This window comes from Suncus etruscus, chromosome 3 (genome assembly GCF_024139225.1).
Source record: "Suncus etruscus isolate mSunEtr1 chromosome 3, mSunEtr1.pri.cur, whole genome shotgun sequence".
Classification (NCBI taxonomy): domain Eukaryota; kingdom Metazoa; phylum Chordata; class Mammalia; order Eulipotyphla; family Soricidae; genus Suncus; species Suncus etruscus.
The window spans coordinates 159,480,881-159,498,830 of record NC_064850.1 but is presented as its reverse complement, the minus strand read 5'-3'; the positions used below and the strand labels follow the sequence as shown (position 1 = coordinate 159,498,830).

At 35.8% G+C, this 17,950-nt stretch overlaps 1 protein-coding gene across 1 annotated transcript in view; it reads left to right on the top strand.

Moving 5' to 3' along the window:
• The first annotated feature begins 361 nt into the window (after window positions 1-361).
• LOC126003873 (desmocollin-2-like) overlaps window positions 362-17,950 on the top strand; it is a 35,357-nt gene continuing 17,768 nt past the window's right edge. The window contains exons 1-6 of the mRNA XM_049770219.1: window positions 362-443; window positions 8,606-8,690; window positions 10,282-10,481; window positions 11,589-11,708; window positions 13,039-13,194; window positions 16,942-17,086. Coding sequence (XP_049626176.1) covers window positions 369-443; window positions 8,606-8,690; window positions 10,282-10,481; window positions 11,589-11,708; window positions 13,039-13,194; window positions 16,942-17,086 — 781 coding nt within the window. The 5' untranslated portion in view covers window positions 362-368. The remainder of the gene's footprint in view (window positions 444-8,605; window positions 8,691-10,281; window positions 10,482-11,588; window positions 11,709-13,038; window positions 13,195-16,941; window positions 17,087-17,950) is intronic.

The window sequence follows — 17,950 nt, the reverse complement described above, 5'->3', positions numbered from 1 at the left end:
GCCCGCGTCCAGCGGGGCGGGCGGAGATGGGGCATAGAGGTGGAGCCCGCCGGTGAGAAACGCCCGGCGCAGGTTCCGGGGTGTCGGCCCGAGGGAGTGCCCCCCTGTAGCGTTCGCAAAGAAACGGAGACTTAAGAAAGTGGCTAGGAGGAGTCGCTCGGTCTTTGGGGCCCCACCCTGGGCCGGAGGAAAAAGCCCCTTGGGTGAGGTTGGAGCTGCAGACTAAGCCAGAAGAAAACCTCTCGCGTCCAGGCTCTGCGTTCCGCGCCCCGCAGTTCGGAGCCGCCGGTGTCGCTTGCGTTTCGCCCGTCGAGCCTTCCACCCGCGCGTCCCGGCGCACGGCAAGCCCCTTGTCCCCCAGCTCTCCCATGGCGCCCGCGCGCACCCCCAGCTCCCGGGGCACCTCGACCCTCTGGCCACAGCTGCTGCTGCTGACAGTCGCGGTGAGTGGCGGGGGCAACCCTGGAAGGGGACTCCGAGCGATCGGAGAGAATTGGGGGGCAAGGAGGAGAGCCCCAGGTGCAGGGCTAGGTTGGGGTGAACGGGCACCTGGAAAGGGGAAGGAGGGAAGGAGTTGGTGGCGTGGCGAGTGGGTGCGGGGGTGGGGAGGAAGGACCGACGGACGGGCGGGGAGCGGGTGACCCCGGGCGCGGGGAGCCCCGGAGGAGAAGGGTGGCTCTACCTGCAGATGGGAGATGTAATCTGAGCTGGCACCGGGACGCGGAGGCGCGAGCTGCTGACGCCCTTGCAAAACCGTGGCCTCTGGGGACGTTGCATGCTCCAGCTCGGTTCCTACCTTGCTGATTGGAATTCCTGAGGAGGTTGCGGGGCCCCTTGGGCTTTCTTTAGTTAGGCCCGATTCAGAAAAGGGAATCTTTTCTGGGCACCCGAAGGGCTGCAGGAGTCTTTGGGTGAGAGAGGGAACTTGGTCGCCTTTCCCGGACTTGGTTGGACTCTCTCTGGGTGTGGTTTGCAGCCCCTGAACTTAAAGCCTGTATTGGGGACTAAAGAGTAACCTTTGTCTCCTTTCTCCTCTTTATTACCTTGTGACGTTTTGTTTCTCTGCATCGTTGGGAAATGATCATCCTCCTTTTCCGGAGGTATCCGGAGTCTGCTCTCTCTCTGTCCCCTACTCCCAACCCCGTTTTGGATGTGTATGTTGAATATTTTATTTACTTATTCAATTATATTTTGGCCACCGTGAGTTTATTTACCGAGCTGTTAATGCTGGGGTTTCATGCATAGAACATTTCAACATTCTTTCCTTTCCATGTTTAGGAACGCGATAACACCAACATACACTTCTAGATCCCAGAGCACTAAAGGTGGCCTTATGTAGGCCAGGCCAGACTTCCTCAAGGGCAAAAGTGGGTTTCTTTGGGAGAAGACGTAACACTAGAAATCAAAGGGGGGGGGGGGCGCTAGCTGCTCCATCACAAAGCAATTCTCTTGGTTCTCAACAGAGGCTCAGTAGACATTAGTGCCCTCTACATGGTGATCTCTTTCTCATGAAACCTCAGATGTTCATAATCCACAGGGGACACACCCCCAGAAGATAGACAGCACCAAGATGCCACCTGGGATCTTGGAACTTTGGAGTTGAACTAGTCAGATAATTGCCTCGTCTTTATTGTTCTACTTTTCTAATGGTCTCCTAAAAAAAGAAATCAATTGCAGTTGTCACTATTATTAGAATACCTTTCTTAGAGGTCTCAATGGGCTTCAATCTCTTAGTCAAGTACCTGGGGCACATTAATCACATAGAGTGCTAAGTACACAGCAATTAATATTTTACAGTGGAGAGAGCCAATGTAGAATAAGTAGCGGCCCAAATAAATGGGTTTCTGTTAGGTTGACATTTATGAAGAGATCTCAGAAGACACCTGGCAATAATAGTCGTATTTAGTAAATAGCATTTCCTTGCATGGCCATCTCAGGTCTTTAGAAGAGAGCAAAATGACTAAATGGAAATTGATTATTCTCCACTTCATGACCTTATTTTTACCTAAAGCACTGGATAGACTGGAAGTGGAGAGAGAACAGGAGGTCCCTCTCAGTTCTTGTCACCCTGTTGCATTCTGGCTGGAAGGCTGGCTGTGATTCTCTCTAGTTGTTTTCAGGCTCTGGTGCATGTCCCTGCAAATCTCAGTCAGCCTCAGATGGCTTGCTGGTTGTGTGACTCAGTAGGGGTAGATTTATAATGACTATTTGATTTATAGATTTATAAAGATGATGTTAAACAGGAATACTTGGGAGACACCCTTTCTGTTTCCTGCTTCTCATATCACAAGTAATCCATACATATTAGCCTCTCCTGAATTCTTTCTATTGCCCCATGCCAGGAATCTTAAGTAATTTAGTTCTGACTTCTGTTTAAGCCCCTGATAAAATACTCTTTCTGACATGATCAAGGATCCAAATCATTCTTGTGAAAAATCTATCTATAGATTGTGCCTTTATTCTCAAATTTTGATCATTTAAAATTGTATTTTCAACTTGTTAGCACTCAATTTATATTACTACTTAATTTATATTAGACTCCACTTATATTACATCTTCAGAAATCTATTCAATAGATACATCTTTGTATCTCTCTACCTATATGATTTGTGACACAGCGCTATTATCTTATCCATTAACATTGGTTTTCTTTTAGTGTCCCATTTGTTTAAGTGTGGCACTACTATATACTATATATATATATATATATGTATTCCTCAACAATTCTGGAAGCTGTTTTTCCTTTTTTATAGTTTCACGCTCCTCTAAGTTCCCAGGAAATCCACATGTGTAAATAACTACTTTGCTTCTTTTGCTTCTGCCCATCAGCTAGGCTATTTCTTTTTGCTGTTACAAATAACTTCTCAGTGACTGGAACACAGTACAGCAAGTAAGAAACTTGCCTTCCAAGTGGATGACCTGAATTTGATTCCAAGCACCCCATATGCATCCCCCACAGTTAGGAGTGATCTTGAATGCAAAGCCAGGAGCAACCCTAGAGCACCACAGAATGTGGTCAAAGCCCCAAATAAACAAAGCAAGAGATACAAATAACATCACAATTTGAATTTTAATGTATTGATATATAGATAAGTAGAATGGATGAATAGACTACTAAAATGGATTGCCATTTAAATCTATTATGTCACTATAATTTTGGTGGATATCAATTAATTGCATCCACACTCTCCCATGGAGATAGTACATGATTAGATTCAAATTTTGATAGATAGCATTAACACATCATAAAGGAACTGTTTGACTACTCAACATAGGCAGTCATGAGTCAAAAGACAAAATTGAATCTATAATTTATTCAGAACACTTAAACTACAAATGCAAGATTTAAATGTCACGAGATATATTCCAATAAAAAAGAAAACATAATAAATGCTTATTTAAAGATGAATTTAAGATTTACTATTGGCTTACAGTTTAATTAACTATTAAAATTGAGAAAATAAATTATTTTAGAATTCACACACATACTTCTCTGTGATAAAAAGGTAAAACAGTTGCTGGAGACATAGTACAAAGAAAAAGCTGCTTGTCTGCCACAAATGTTCTCCTGAGCACTACCAGCAGTAATCCCTGCATATAGAGTCAGGAGTAAGCCCTGTGCAACACCTGATATGACCCCCCCAATAAAAAACCCCAAATAAAATCTTAAGCTAAATTAAGTATTATAAGCAAAGTCAAAACATAAGCTGATAAATTAAAAAATATTTGCTAATATAATTTTAAAAGTATATGTACACAATGGAGTAATATGCAGCTGTCAGGAAAAATGAAGTCATGAAACTTTTCTATACATGAATAGACATGGAAACTATTATGGTGAGTGAGTGAAACGAGTCAGAGGGAGAGAGATAAACACAGAATAGTCTCACTTATATGTGGGATTTAAGAAAAATATTTAGTATGAATAATACCCAGTGACAATAAGAGATGAGATTTGAAAGGACCAGCCCATGATATGAACCTTACCACAAAGATTGGTCAGTGCAGTTAGAGAAATAACTACACCAACAACTATCATCTATCATGACAATGGTAGTGCTTGAGAGAAATAGAAATAGCATGTGGGAGAGGAGGAAAACGGGGGCATTGATGGTGGGAAGGTTGCACTAGTGAATGGGGATGGACTTTTTATAACTGAATCCCAAGTACAAACATGTTTGTAACCATGGTGCTTAAATAAAGATATTAATAAACAAAAAATTTTAATCTAATATACTAATATAAAAAGTAAATCACTAATATAAAAAAGTAAATCAAGGACTGGAGAGATAGCATGGAGGTAAGACGTTTGCCTTTCATGCAAGAGGTCATCGGTTCGAATCCCAGCGTCCCATATGGTCCCCCGTGCCTGCCAGGAGCAATTTCTGAGCATGGAGCCAGGAGTAACCCCTGAGCACTGCCGGGTGTGACCCAAAAACCACAAAAAAAAAAAAAAAAGTAAATCAAGATATAGTTTAACTTGGAAATGGGTATAAATTCCCAAAATTATATATAAATATAATATATAAAATATAACTATATAAAATATAACAAATGAGTTAAGTGTCATTTCACATTTGGCAAACATCCAGAGATTAACAACATGCTACTAAGCAAAAACAGAAACAGAAATTCTCATATTCTGTTGATAAACAAAACTTGCAGCCTTATGGACTGTATTCAGTTGTATTAAATAAAAATGAAAATTGTTATTATTTTTTCCAATTCACATGTAAATATCATCTTTAATATGTCAATACTGCATTACTTTAATTATTAAGATTTACTTTAATTATTAAGATTTTATAATTGTATTTGTTTTGTAATTTTTCATGCTATCCCTAATGATTTATTTTTCCTAATGATACATTAAATAAACTTGTCTAGTTCCAGAGTAAATACTTGAGAATTTTATTGGAATCATAAAATTTTAATATAATCTAATAATAATTTTGTGTTTAGGTTGTTGACTTTCCCTATGGTAATGCCTTTGCACAAGACATTGTGCAATTACTTTTGTGTTATTCAAACCTTGTTTCAGTTTTTCTCTTTACATGTATTTTATTGTTTCTTTTTGGTATTGTAATTTTTATTCCTTTTATAAATGTTTTATTGACATTATATTATTTCACCAATTTTATTTATGTATATGAAGATTAAATGATTTCTATGTGTAACTTTTTTTCTGCTACCTTACTACATTCACTATTTGGCAGTTATTTACTGCTTGATTTATTTATTTTACGTATTGAAACAAAATCATATCAAGTGCACATAGAGATTTTTTTTCACCTCTTCCTTGCAATCTATGTGTCATCTAAGATCCTCCTTTTGTCTAACATAGCTTAGTGTAGTGTTTGCTCTAAATGACTGTTGACTTTGGAAAGTTTATGGCTTCTGAACTAGTTAGACTGCCTTTAGTGTCCTCTCAATTATGTCATTTTACTTTAAAAGTCAGACTGAATAATTAGTATCAATTATTATCAGACTTATTAAAATACTAGAATAATTATTAAATACTGTCAACTATCTTTCAGTGTATATGTTTGTGAACATGCTAGGACTTCCAAAATTAGTTAATGGCTTGAAGCGTCAAAAAAAGCAAGTGTTATGACAATGATCTCAAGCCCATATAGAGTTAGTTACTTCTTTTATTTATTTATTTTTTTGGTTCTTTTGTTTTTTGGGCCACACCTGGTGATGCTCAGGGGTTAGTTACTCTTGGCTATGCACTCAAAAATTGCTCCTGTCTTGGGGGACCATATGGGACACCGCCGAGGGTCCAATCCAGGTCCGTTTTGGGTCAGCTACCTGCAAGGCAAGCACCCTACTGCTGAGTTATCGCTCAGGCCCTTAGAGTTAAGTTACATTTTATATGCCTTTATTATGAAGGTTTTGCTCTTGGGTTCCAATTTCAAGAATTATTCAGGAGGCTTTTCTCAGCTCTTTGTGTGCCCATGATCTGGTATTACTCTCAACATGTTAAGACCCAAAACACAGGGCTAAAACTTATAGCTCAGCAATTATTTCTGGATTCCTTGGTTCCTTTGGCAATAGTGTCTGGCATTAGCATGGAGTTATTTTATTTTTATTTATTTATTATGCTTAGGCCTTACTAGCTATCTGCTTTAGGATAGATACAATAGATGCACCTACATTTTTAGTTTTGGCTTGGGACTTATTCTGAATGAACACCTTTGATGAACAGACGTGACAGAATTTACCTAGTTTATGTAATTTATCTGCCTAAAACAAATCTCATTATCCTAGGAAAGTAGTTCCACATACTTCTTTGATGCTTTCAGAAGCTGTGCCATATTTACTTTTCTGAATTCATATTATGCTTCTGTTGTTCTTATATAAACCAACTCTGCCAGATTTCAGATTTAGGTCTTTGCCATCTCTGGGTCTTTACAAGTGCTATTTCTATTTGGATTATATATGTTCTGCCTCCTTTTAAACATGGCAATTTGTGCCTATTCTTTATGTGACTTCACCTGGCTCTGAGAAGAGACTACCAGTTTTAGTAATAATTAGGTTTATGTTTCCCTACCTGTTTCACAATAGTTATTAAACAAATATTTGTTAAATTTATTTATGAATGGAAGTCTAGAATACTGTTGTTGAAAGTATTACCTTAGGCTGGTCTGAGTGCAGTGGTGTTTACAATTAATTGATCACAGCCAGTTACAGATTTCTTTGTTCCTTCTCCACTCCCACTGCTTCACTTGAGTAGTCTTTAACAAATTTAAAAAAAGAAAAGAAAGTTTTACCTTAATTTAGCCATTTCATGTTTCCACTCTTATTATCTTTTATTTCATCTCCATTTTTCCTCTAAGACGTTGCTGTAGCTTCCAGTGTGCTCTCACACTTGCACATGTAGGGTCTATTCTCACATGACTACTGAAATAATTACAAACAAATGCTAATGCTAATTATGCTATAAAAAATAGCAGCTTCACACACAGATGTTGCTTCTCTTTGCATCTTGAAAAAAATTGCACTCCTTAGGTGTGACCTTGCGCAATTTATGTAATTTTTTCCTGGGTATTCTTTGGATATTATCCTTTATTATTTTTTCTTTACTAGTCTACTACTAGTAGTAGTCTACTACTATGCATTTCTTTTAAATTGTTTTTAGAAAGCAATGCCCAGTTGTCAAAGGAACTTCTAATACTTGGTCCAACTGAATTGGACCAGGGGTAGAAATTGGGTCTTGAACATGTGTTTCAGCCATTTGAGTTTTCACCCTCATTTCGGTTTCTGTAAATTTTTTGTTTCCCCTAGAAAACACTTTACCAGCTAATGAGCTGGTTTTCCTCTCATATTATTTGGACTTCAGGTCTTCATTTTGTCATTCTTTTGTTTTGTTTTTTGTTTGTATTTGTTTGTTTGGATTTTGGGCTACACCCAGTGATGCTTAGGGGTTACTCAGAAAAAAACTTCTGGCTCTGAGAACCATATGGGATGCCATGGATTGAACCCAGGTCTGTCCTGGGTTAGTCGCATGCAAGGCAAATGCCCTACTACTGTGCTGTTGCTCTGGCCCCTAATTTGTCATTATTTTTATTTGATTTTTTCACCTAACATCTCTTTCTTGCCTTATTTGGATTTTATGCAGTTGTACATTTATTAAATCTTTTATTAAATAACCCCATGAGTCATTTGCTCACTTTTGTATATTCTGTATAAAATATACCTTTTATATTGCTTAGCATATTGCAAAATATCCAATAAATGTTGGTTGGTTGGTTGGTTGTGATTTATTACAATTTTAGTCTGATTCTACTCCTTTTCTCTTTGCTCCATCCATCCATCTAATGAAAAATGTTCTTATCTTAATTTTTAGTTCTAATGCAGTTCAACTATTATGTTCATCTCCAGTTTCCAAATGAAATATAAGCTGTTATACCTGATCTTTGGCATCTAATTTAAATTGTATAACTAACAGGTCTTTACATGGATTGGAAATAAAACTTTAACCCAAAGTTTAATATGTAAATCTATGTTTTTAATATATATAAATGATTATGCAAATTATAATTAACTTTTTCTTTTGGCCAAACAAATAATAATAGATATTTTCAAAAAGTCAGTTGTTTTAGAGAAAACTGAGCTGAATTCAAGAATATTTAATATATTGGTTGCATTGGAATTGGTTCACTGTAAATCACTCATTCATTAAAAAATTTAAGTAAAATATTTTCTAAATGAAAATATTAGGGACTTATTAAAATGACACTATAGCTCAAAAGCAAGTGAAAGTTTGTGGAAAAAAATTCACCAGTCATCAAATTTATTTTTGTCTCTTTTACTTATAGACCTATATCCAGATAGTTTGTCACTGGTTCCTCAAGTTATCCACTAAAATAGTAATAAAGAATTCCACATTTTTATGCTTCATGAAGAAATGAGTTTGTTTACTTAATTCACTTGTTTATTAGCTTATCATTTTACTTTCCCCTCAGTTCAGTTTTTAAATTTTTTATTTAAGTCTGTATTTTTAATTTTAATTTGTAAATTATATAGTGATATATACTTATAGAAATGTACAGTTATAAACTAGCAATAGATATATTTTATGACTTTGATTTCTTTTTTGTAGATCCTAGCATTTGCCTGTGATGCTTGTCAGCAGGTAACTCTGTATGTTCCATCTAAACTAGATGCTGGAAAACTTGTTGGTAGAGGTAAGAAACTGCTGAATAATGTAATAAATTATATGCAGTCTGATTTTTTTTTTTGGTTTTTGGGTCACACCCTGTTTGATGCTCAGGGGTTACTCCCGGCTAAGCGCTCAGAAATTGCCTCTGGCTTGGGGGAGACCATATGGGATGCTGGGGGATCTAATCGCAGTCCTTCCTTGGCTAGCGCTTGCAAGGCAGACACCTTACCTCTAGCGCTACCTCACCGCCCCGTAGTCTGATCTTTTAAAGTTAATGTAATTTTGAAAAGAAAACTGTATTTTTAACGTTTTAACCTACATTGTCATTTGTAATCCATATGGTATCATTCCAGTGAAAGGAATATTATTCTTTTATATACACATGATTGAAGTTGATACTTTATTTGAAATGTATTTAATAAATAATAGTTATCTTAGGTAAAGTGTATAGAATACGTTTCTACGAAATAAATATTTGCATAGCTTTTTCTTGTTTGTTGTTGTTGTTGTTGTTTTTTGTTGGGCTACACTTAACTGTGGTCAGAGCTGACTCCTCAATCTGTGCTCACAGCTCATTAGGGTGGTGCTCAGGGACCTCATGCAGTATTAGGGATGGAACCTGTATTACAAGCGAAGCAAGTGCTTTACCATCTAAATTATCTCCCTGGCCCCTTATTCCTGATTTTACAGAGTTTTACTTTTTAATTTTTATAATTAAATACTTGACCTATTTTTAATATTATTCCCCCTTTTAAAATCAATCCATATAATTTAAATGAGTGAGAAAAGATCACACTAATGACAACATACTATGCTCTCTTAGAAAAAATATAGAGTTCACCGGCGAGGTGGCGCTAGAGGTAAGGTGTCTGTATTGCAAGCGCTAGCCAAGGAAAGAGCGCGACGCCCCGGCGTCCCATATAGTCCCCCCAAGCCAGGGGCAATTTCTGAGCGCTTAGCCAGGAGTAACCCCTGAGCATCAGCCCAAAAAACCAAAAACAAAAACAAAAAAAAAAGAAAAGATATAGAGTTCAGTAATATTTTAATTAAATAACTGGCCATATTAGTCCTTTGTCTTCTATCTTTGATCATTCTAATGTTTTATCTTCTTTTCCTTAAATTTATTTTTGTCCAACCCAGTGGTCTCAGGGCTTACTACTGGCTCTGTGACTCAGGGGTCACTCCTGGCAGTTTCTAGGCACCTTGTGGTTTGTTGGGGATCAGACCCTAATTGGCTGCAATTAAGGCAAGCCCCATACCTTCTGTACTATTATTTCAGCCCTCTGATATTTTATTCTATAGCTAGTTTCAGTTAATAAAGAAAAGCCTTTTTAGTGACAGGCTAGACAGGCATTCCATGAATTTATTTGAGGGGAAATATCTCCTCTTTAAAAGGATATAAATTACTTATTAGAAGTGTTATGCATGTTTCAGAACTTACTAAATTATATCATTTTATAAATCCTTTTAAAAAATGGGAAATTTGTAAGTGTGAGTATAAGTAATTTTGTTTACGGCTATTCTTGCAGATTGCAAAATATACCTTTAAGACTATAGAGTTGTATGTTTTGTCTTACAAACGTATTATATGTAAATGCTATATATATTTTACACAGTTAACCTGAAGGAGTGCTTTAGATCTGCAAATCGAATTCAATCAAGTGATCCAGATTTCCAAGTCTTTGAAGATGGTTCAGTCTATACAAGACATGCTGTTTTTTCATCCTCAGAGAAGAGAAATTTTACCATAATACTTTCCAACACCCATAACCAGGAACAGAAGCAAATACTGGTCCTTTTAGAGAACCAAGCAATGGTATACTAAATTATAAAATAAGTATAATGAAACATGTTCTTTACACATTGTAACATTACCAAGGAAGATTGAGAAATAATGCCTGGCAGTTGAATCCGAAAGGAATCTGCATGGCTTAAAGACAATTGAAAACCAATATAGAGTGTGACAGTGTTCAGACAGAAAGGGATAGGTTAATGCAGATTTTTTTTTCTCTTATTGTTTGAGACATAAAGGAGAAACTAGGAGTACTTAGGGAAAGTTGAATCTATATAGAATGAAACATTTATTGATCTTGACTATAGACTAGATTTTAAATGTGTCTTGGAGCACTCATGTATGTAAGGTGGCATTTTTCGGGTAGTCTTTGAATACAGATTCTTCTTTTTTTTTTTTGTTTTGTTTTGGGTTACACTAGGCAGCACTCAGGGATTACACCTGGCTCTGCACTCGGAAATCGCTCCTGGCAGGCTCTGAGGACCTTATGGGATGCTGGGATTTGAACCACCCTCATTCCTGGATTATCTGCGTGCAAGGCAAATGCCCTATTGCTGTGTTATCTTTCCTGCCCTGATGATTATTTTTGGCTGCAAATAGAACCCCAAGCTGTGCTGGTTATATCATAATTCTGGGCTAAAAATAACTTCTGAATGAGCCATTGTGTACTGTAGCAGTTAAAGAATTGTCACCATGTTTCCTTTCTTGTTCTGACATAGATTTCTTTATTGATCCCTTGGCTCTTCCTATTTGCTGGTGAGGGAAGGGAGCCAGAAGGCACTTAACCTAAATTTTAAAATGCTCTACTTTCTTTGCATATTTCACCCCTTATGGTTCGTGTTTTTTTTTTTTTTTTTTTTTTTGGCATGGCAATGTGGCAATAGCCTTTTTATTTATTTATTTTTTTAATTTTCTTGTAGGCTTCTGATTTTATTTTATTTTCCCCATATTACTGCCATATTTAAGTGAGGATTTCTGTGAGTGTAGTGAAGTTCTTTCTTTTTTTTCTAATGTAGACATTTAGCTAGATTACCAAGCATTATCACAGTCTTCACATTCATCTTCATTAGAGGAAAAGTGATTCATTCAATTTCTAATGTCTGTATTTTTTTTTTCTCTTTTCAAATTGAGGTACTGAAACAAAGTCACCCTAAAGAAAAAGTTCTAAGTCGTGCCAAGAGAAGATGGGCACCTATTCCTTGTTCAATGGTAGAGAATTCCTTGGGTCCTTTCCCACTTTTCCTTCAACAGGTACGGTTCACATTCCTTCCACTATGAAAATCTGTGGTTTCTATTCCATTGATTTGAATACTGAACATGCGGTTATTTATAAAATGGGTGTGCACTAATATGTGATTGAATAAATGTGTATCTTAGCTTACAGTAATGAGTACAAATATTTTTTATGATTATATACAATATAATTTAGTTTACTCTTTGAAGTCTGTTTAAAAAATGTAAAACCCATCTAGCACTCTCAATCATTTGGTTGCTTCATGAGTTTTTATATAAGCCTTATATAAATTATACAAGCTTTTATATCAGTGTTTTATAAAGCGAGTGCAGTCTCAAAACCCCCAAAATAATTTTCATTAGAAAAGAACTAAATGGCATGATATGAGACATGTACATTTAACTCTACTAGTTACATAGAAGTGGATCTATGTTTACTCTTTTTTAGTATTTAGTGGAAGAACCATGCCAACCTGTTTGTCTTCTCCCAGCCATGAGTGGCCACTGACATTTAGTCTATGACTTACCATTTTTTTTTAATTTCCCTCACTTTTTAAAATGATGAAGGAAACCCTCTTCTCTATATTCAAAAAAATGCAATGTTTACAGGATAATATAATGAATAGCAGAAGAAAACTGAGATGAGTTGTTAGAAAACAATAGTGTTAACCATAATGATATAGATAAAATCTTCTGGAGATGGCTTAAACATTTTTTGGGGGAATATGCATCTTTATATAAGTACCAAAAATTTATACTTGCCAAAATATTTAATCAAGCACCAAAAGTTCAGATTGGCCACCAATCTGTCATATTTGTTTTTACCATTCTTATTAAAATAAGAGATTTATTGAAAACAAAGAAAAAATTATTGCAAACAATAATATTATAAATAAAATTCCAGCTAAAACAATGTGGAAAATATTTTAAATTTTTGTATACTGTAGTTGCAGTTTTCATGTCCTACTTCAAATATGTTATATAAAACTGAAATTCACATTAAGAAATTGATCAAGAAACTATTTATCACTCAGGATTTTTTCTGTTTTCCAAGACAGGAAAAGTCATAAAAATTTAGAAATAACATTTGGTTCATACCATGTAACTTTAAAAATCTCTCTTGATCTAGAAATCTAAGACATTATCAACTCATTTTCCTTATATATTGCTCTATAATTTTTTTTCTGTTAAGGCTTTTTTATTCTATTACTACTTTTATTTACATATGGCAATTAAAGAAAATATATGTTTAACATAGTAAAAAAGACAATGTCATCACTTAAGTGCATAGATAAAAGTTTTGCTAAAATCAATATTTCTCTCATATATATCATAATATACTTTCTAGGTTCAATCTGACACAGCACAAAACTACACTATATACTATTCTTTAAAGGGAATTGGAGTTGACAGAGAACCTAAAAATTTGTTTTATATACATAGAGACACTGGAAACCTGTATTGTACTCGTTCTGTAGATCGGGAACAGTACCCGTCTTTTGAGGTAAAGTTTTTATATTATATTGAAAATTATTAAATTTTGCTACTTTGTCTCTAAATGTTTTTGTTTACCATATTTTTGCTTAAATTTCTGTTGATGTTCTGACTTTATCAAATATAGATTTGCTTAAAAAAACCTTTGTGGAGTAAATAACATTTACGTTAGATTATTCTTGAAATTATACGTTTTCTATTTATTTAAAAAAGAAGAGTTGCGGGGCCGGAGAGATAGCACAGCGTAAGGCATTTGCCTTGCATGAGAAAGGCTGGTGGTTCAAATCCTGGCTTCCCATATGGCCCCCCAAGCCTGCCGGGGGCAATTTCTGAACGTCAGGCCAGGAATAACCCCTGAGCATTGCCAGGTGTGACCCAAAAAACAAACCAAAACAAAACAAAACAAAACAAAAAAGAAGAGTTGACTTTTGAAGAGTAATTATTTAAGTAAGCAAGATACTAGAGCTGTTAAGTAAAATTCTGAAATTAGGTGATGTTATCTTTGCAGTAGGAGATATAGTTAACTGTGGCAAACAGCATGTCGATATTATTTAACTGAGATTATGTGTTCATTTTATCATCTGAATGTTTCTCTTTGTGCTGTAAGAATTAGTATTTACTAATTTAACTTGATATATTTATTTATTTTTATTTGGTTTGGGGACAACATCTTTGTTGTTCAGGGCAATACTCCTGTCTTTGTGCTTAGGGATTCTCTTGGCAGTGCTGGGGGAACTTTATTATGTCTCTCTAGATCCTTAATTTTGTTTTATTTTCTTGATTCTAGATATTTCTTGCTTATCTGTATTTTTATTATTATATATTTATTTGGGTTTCTTTAATTTTGTATCATTTTATCAAATTAAATGAATAGTTGTGCAAACTTTGAAATTAAATATTTAGCAGTGGAATTGATGTGATATGACTTCGTAAGTATCTGTGATCATTTGTTTTTTTCTTCTATAAATAAAATTAGAACTAAAATTCAGTTTATGAAAATAACAGAGTTGAAGAAATAATACACTATGTTTGTCACTGAACTGTACTCAAGTCTACATGGGCCACTCTCTGGCATTGCATATAGTCTTTTGAGCACTACTAGGAGTGATACTTGAGCATACAGATAGAAGTAACCCCTAAGCACAACCAGGTGTGCAAAAAAATCAAAACCAAAAACAATCATATAAACAAAAAATCAGTAGAGCTGGGTAGATAATTTAAAGAGGTAGTACATATAATTTACATGTGAAAAGCCCAGGTTTAATTTACTTTTTTATCCTTGTATAAAACTTTATTTTAGGGCCTATAGTGGTGGTGCAAGCAGTAGGGCATTTGCCTTGCACATGCTAACCTAAGATGGACTGCAGACTCATCCCCAGCATCCTATATGATCCCCCAAGCCAGGAACGATTTGTGAGCACAGAGCCAGGAGTAACCCCTGAGCATCACTGGGTGTGGCCCAAAAAGGCAAAAATATAAACAAAACACAAAACCAAAAAACCTTTATTTTAACATCGTGATTTACAAAATCATTCAAAATACAGATGTTTTGGGCAGTCAATGTTCTTTTTTACCCTCACTCACTACCATTGTTATGGTAGTTGTCAGTGTAGTCATTTCTCCAACTGAACTCATCACTCTTTGTGTCAGGCTTCATATTGTGAGTCAAACCTTCAGCCCTCATCTCTATTGTCTGTGATTATTACAATAATGTTTTTTACTTTTCTTAAAACTTTTCTTAAAACCTATATATGTCCATCCATGTATAGGAAAATTTCATGACCTCATTTCTTCTGATGGCTCCATAGTATTCTTTTGTGTATATGTACCACAGTTTATTTAGCCACTCATCTGTTGTTGAGCACCTGAGTTGTTTGCAGATTATTGATATTGTTAGTAGCACTGCAAAAAATATAGGTGTGAGGAAGGCATTTTTGTATTGTGTTTTTGTGTTCCTACAGTTTATCCCGGTGTATCCCTAGGAGTGGTATTGCTGAATCATATGGGAGCTCAATTTCCATGGTTTTTGTTTGTTTGTTTTTGTTTTTGTTTTGGAGCCCTGCCCAGTGACACTCAGGGGTTACTTCTGGCTATGTGTTCAGAAATAGCTCCTGGCTTGGGGACCATATGGGATGCCGGGATTGAACCATCCTGTGTCAGCCACATGCAAGGCAAATGACCTAAAGTTGTGCTATCGATCATTCCGGCCCCATCAATTTCCAGGTTTTTGAGGAATATGCATATTGTTTTCCATAAAGAACAGGCTAGAAGGCATTTCCACCAGCAGTGAATGAGAGTTCCTTTCTCCCCACATCCCCACCAGCACTGATTGTTCTTGATTTTTTGATGTGTGCCAGTCTCTGTGGTATGAGATAGTACTTCATTGTTGTTTTGGTTTGCATCTCCGTATTAGTGATATGGAGCATTTTTTTTTGTTTGTTTTTGTTTTTGGGCCACACCCGGCGGTGCTCAGGGGTTACTCCTGGCTGTCTGCTCAGAAATAGCTCCTGGCAGGCACGGAGGACCATATGGGACACCGGGATTCGAACCAACCACCTTAGGTCCTGGGTCGGCTGCTTGCAAGGCAAACGCCGCTGTGCTATCTCTCCGGCCCCTATGGAGCATTTTTTATGTGTCTTTTGGCCATTTGTATTTCTTCTCTGAGGCACTGTCTCCCCATTTTTTGATGGGTTCAGGTTTAATTTCTGCCTCAATATTGTCCCAGAGCAACATCTAATGTGATTGCTAAGCAGCATGCACTTAGCACCACTTGGTGGGGCCTATAAACCAAAATAAACAAACCAATAAATAAAACATCACAGAAACACACTATACAATTATTTTGGGAAGTGGAATTTTGGATAATAATCAGGGTTTAGTCCTTTCTGATAGGACTTAGAGTACTATATAGGATGCTATAGATGAAACATAGGTCAGCTAAAATGCAAGACAAATGCCCTACCCGCTTTTATACTTTTTCCTACCCTCCCTTCCACACAATTTATAGCCATTTCATTATGTCTACCTATTCTTAACTTTTAAAAAAGATTTTATGAAAATAATTATATAAATATAACTGAATATGTCTACAATCTTAATTAGTACAAAATAATATCTTAGCTTCTTGGAATTAAGAATTTAAATATTAGGTTAGATTCCAGAATACTTAGAAAATATTTTTAAACTTTAGATACATATCTCAAGTTTTTGAATCAATTCTGAAAGAATCCTCAGAATAATACTAACACTATTTTGAGAAAATAATAAAACCATTACACCAGTGAACAATATAGCATGGTGAAGAAGCAAACTGTTTTATTTTATTTTTTTATTTATTTACTTAACTTTTAGTTTTTGGGCCACACCCAGTGACACTCAGGGGTTACTACTGGCTATGCAGTCAGAAATTATTCCTGGCTTTGGGGACCATATGGGATGCCAGGGGATCAAACCCAGGTCCGTCCTCGTCCTAGGTTAGTCATGTGCAAGGCAAATGCTCTACCACTGTGCAATCGCTCTGGCCCCAGAAACAAATTATTTTAATTAAATTAAATAAATGTAAATAAAATATATTACATCATAAAGTTAGCCACCATTTTTTACCTTAAGGTTTTGTCTGTATTTACAATATTGTCAAGTGGTGAGATTCACATTACAATATTGAACAATCTCTAAGTTAGAATAAAAACTAGTTTGAATCATTCTTTTATGGAATAGTTTTATTTTTATTATTTGATCCTCTCTCCCCTCTTTCTAGCTAACTGCCTTTGCAACAACCCCAGATGGATATACTCCAGAGCTTCCTCTCACCCTAGTAATCAAAATTGAAGATGAAAATGATAACTCCCCAATATTTACAGAAAAAATGTTTAATTTTACTGTTCAGGAAAATTGCAGAATCGGTGAGTTCCTATCTTAATTATATAGAGAATCATACTGTTCTTTGGTTGTTGTTGTTGTTGGTAGTATTTTTTATTTTGGAGCCACATCCATTGGTGCTCAGGGATTAATTTCGACTCTGCCCTCAGAAATTGCTCCTGGCAGGTTCTGGGGACCATATGAGGTGCCAGGATTGAACCTAGGTTATCTGTGTGCACTGCAAAAACTCTGCCCACTATGCTATGTCTCTGGCTCCCTAGATTATTTTTTTTGTTGTTGTTCCCCAATTCACAATTCAATATTCCCTAGATTCTTACTGTTTTAAGTAATGAATTTCTCATTGTCATTGGGAGGTACTATTTTATATGAGCAAAACCAGGGGTTTATTAATTAGGTCACTGATAGAATTTTATTTTTCTTTTTACTTGGTGCACTTTTCCTGGGAAATTTTCTTTTTTTTTTTTTTTGACAAGCCTTAGCTTCTTTATCTATAAAATGGGATATAAACATGAGTATGCCAATATTATTATAACAATTCAGCGAAACATACTTTACAAAGAATGGCAATACACAGTGCCTAAATTGTACTTTGTGACTTTCTGTATTAGAGTAAATAAATACTTTAAAGAAAACACATTTTTAAAAGAATAAGTATTTTACAACTGAAATCTTAGCTTTGAAGAGATATATTGAAGATTGTTATGATTAATATACTGCAATATTTCTGATATTTTCATAAAGACATTGCCAGAAATTACAGAAATATTTTTTAATCATATGAAAACTAAGCATTAGATCTAGAAAAGTTTTTGAATCTTGTAGAAAACTAATTAAATGAAGCATTTTCAGAGAAAACCACCCCATATGGGCTATTTAAGTGTAGAATA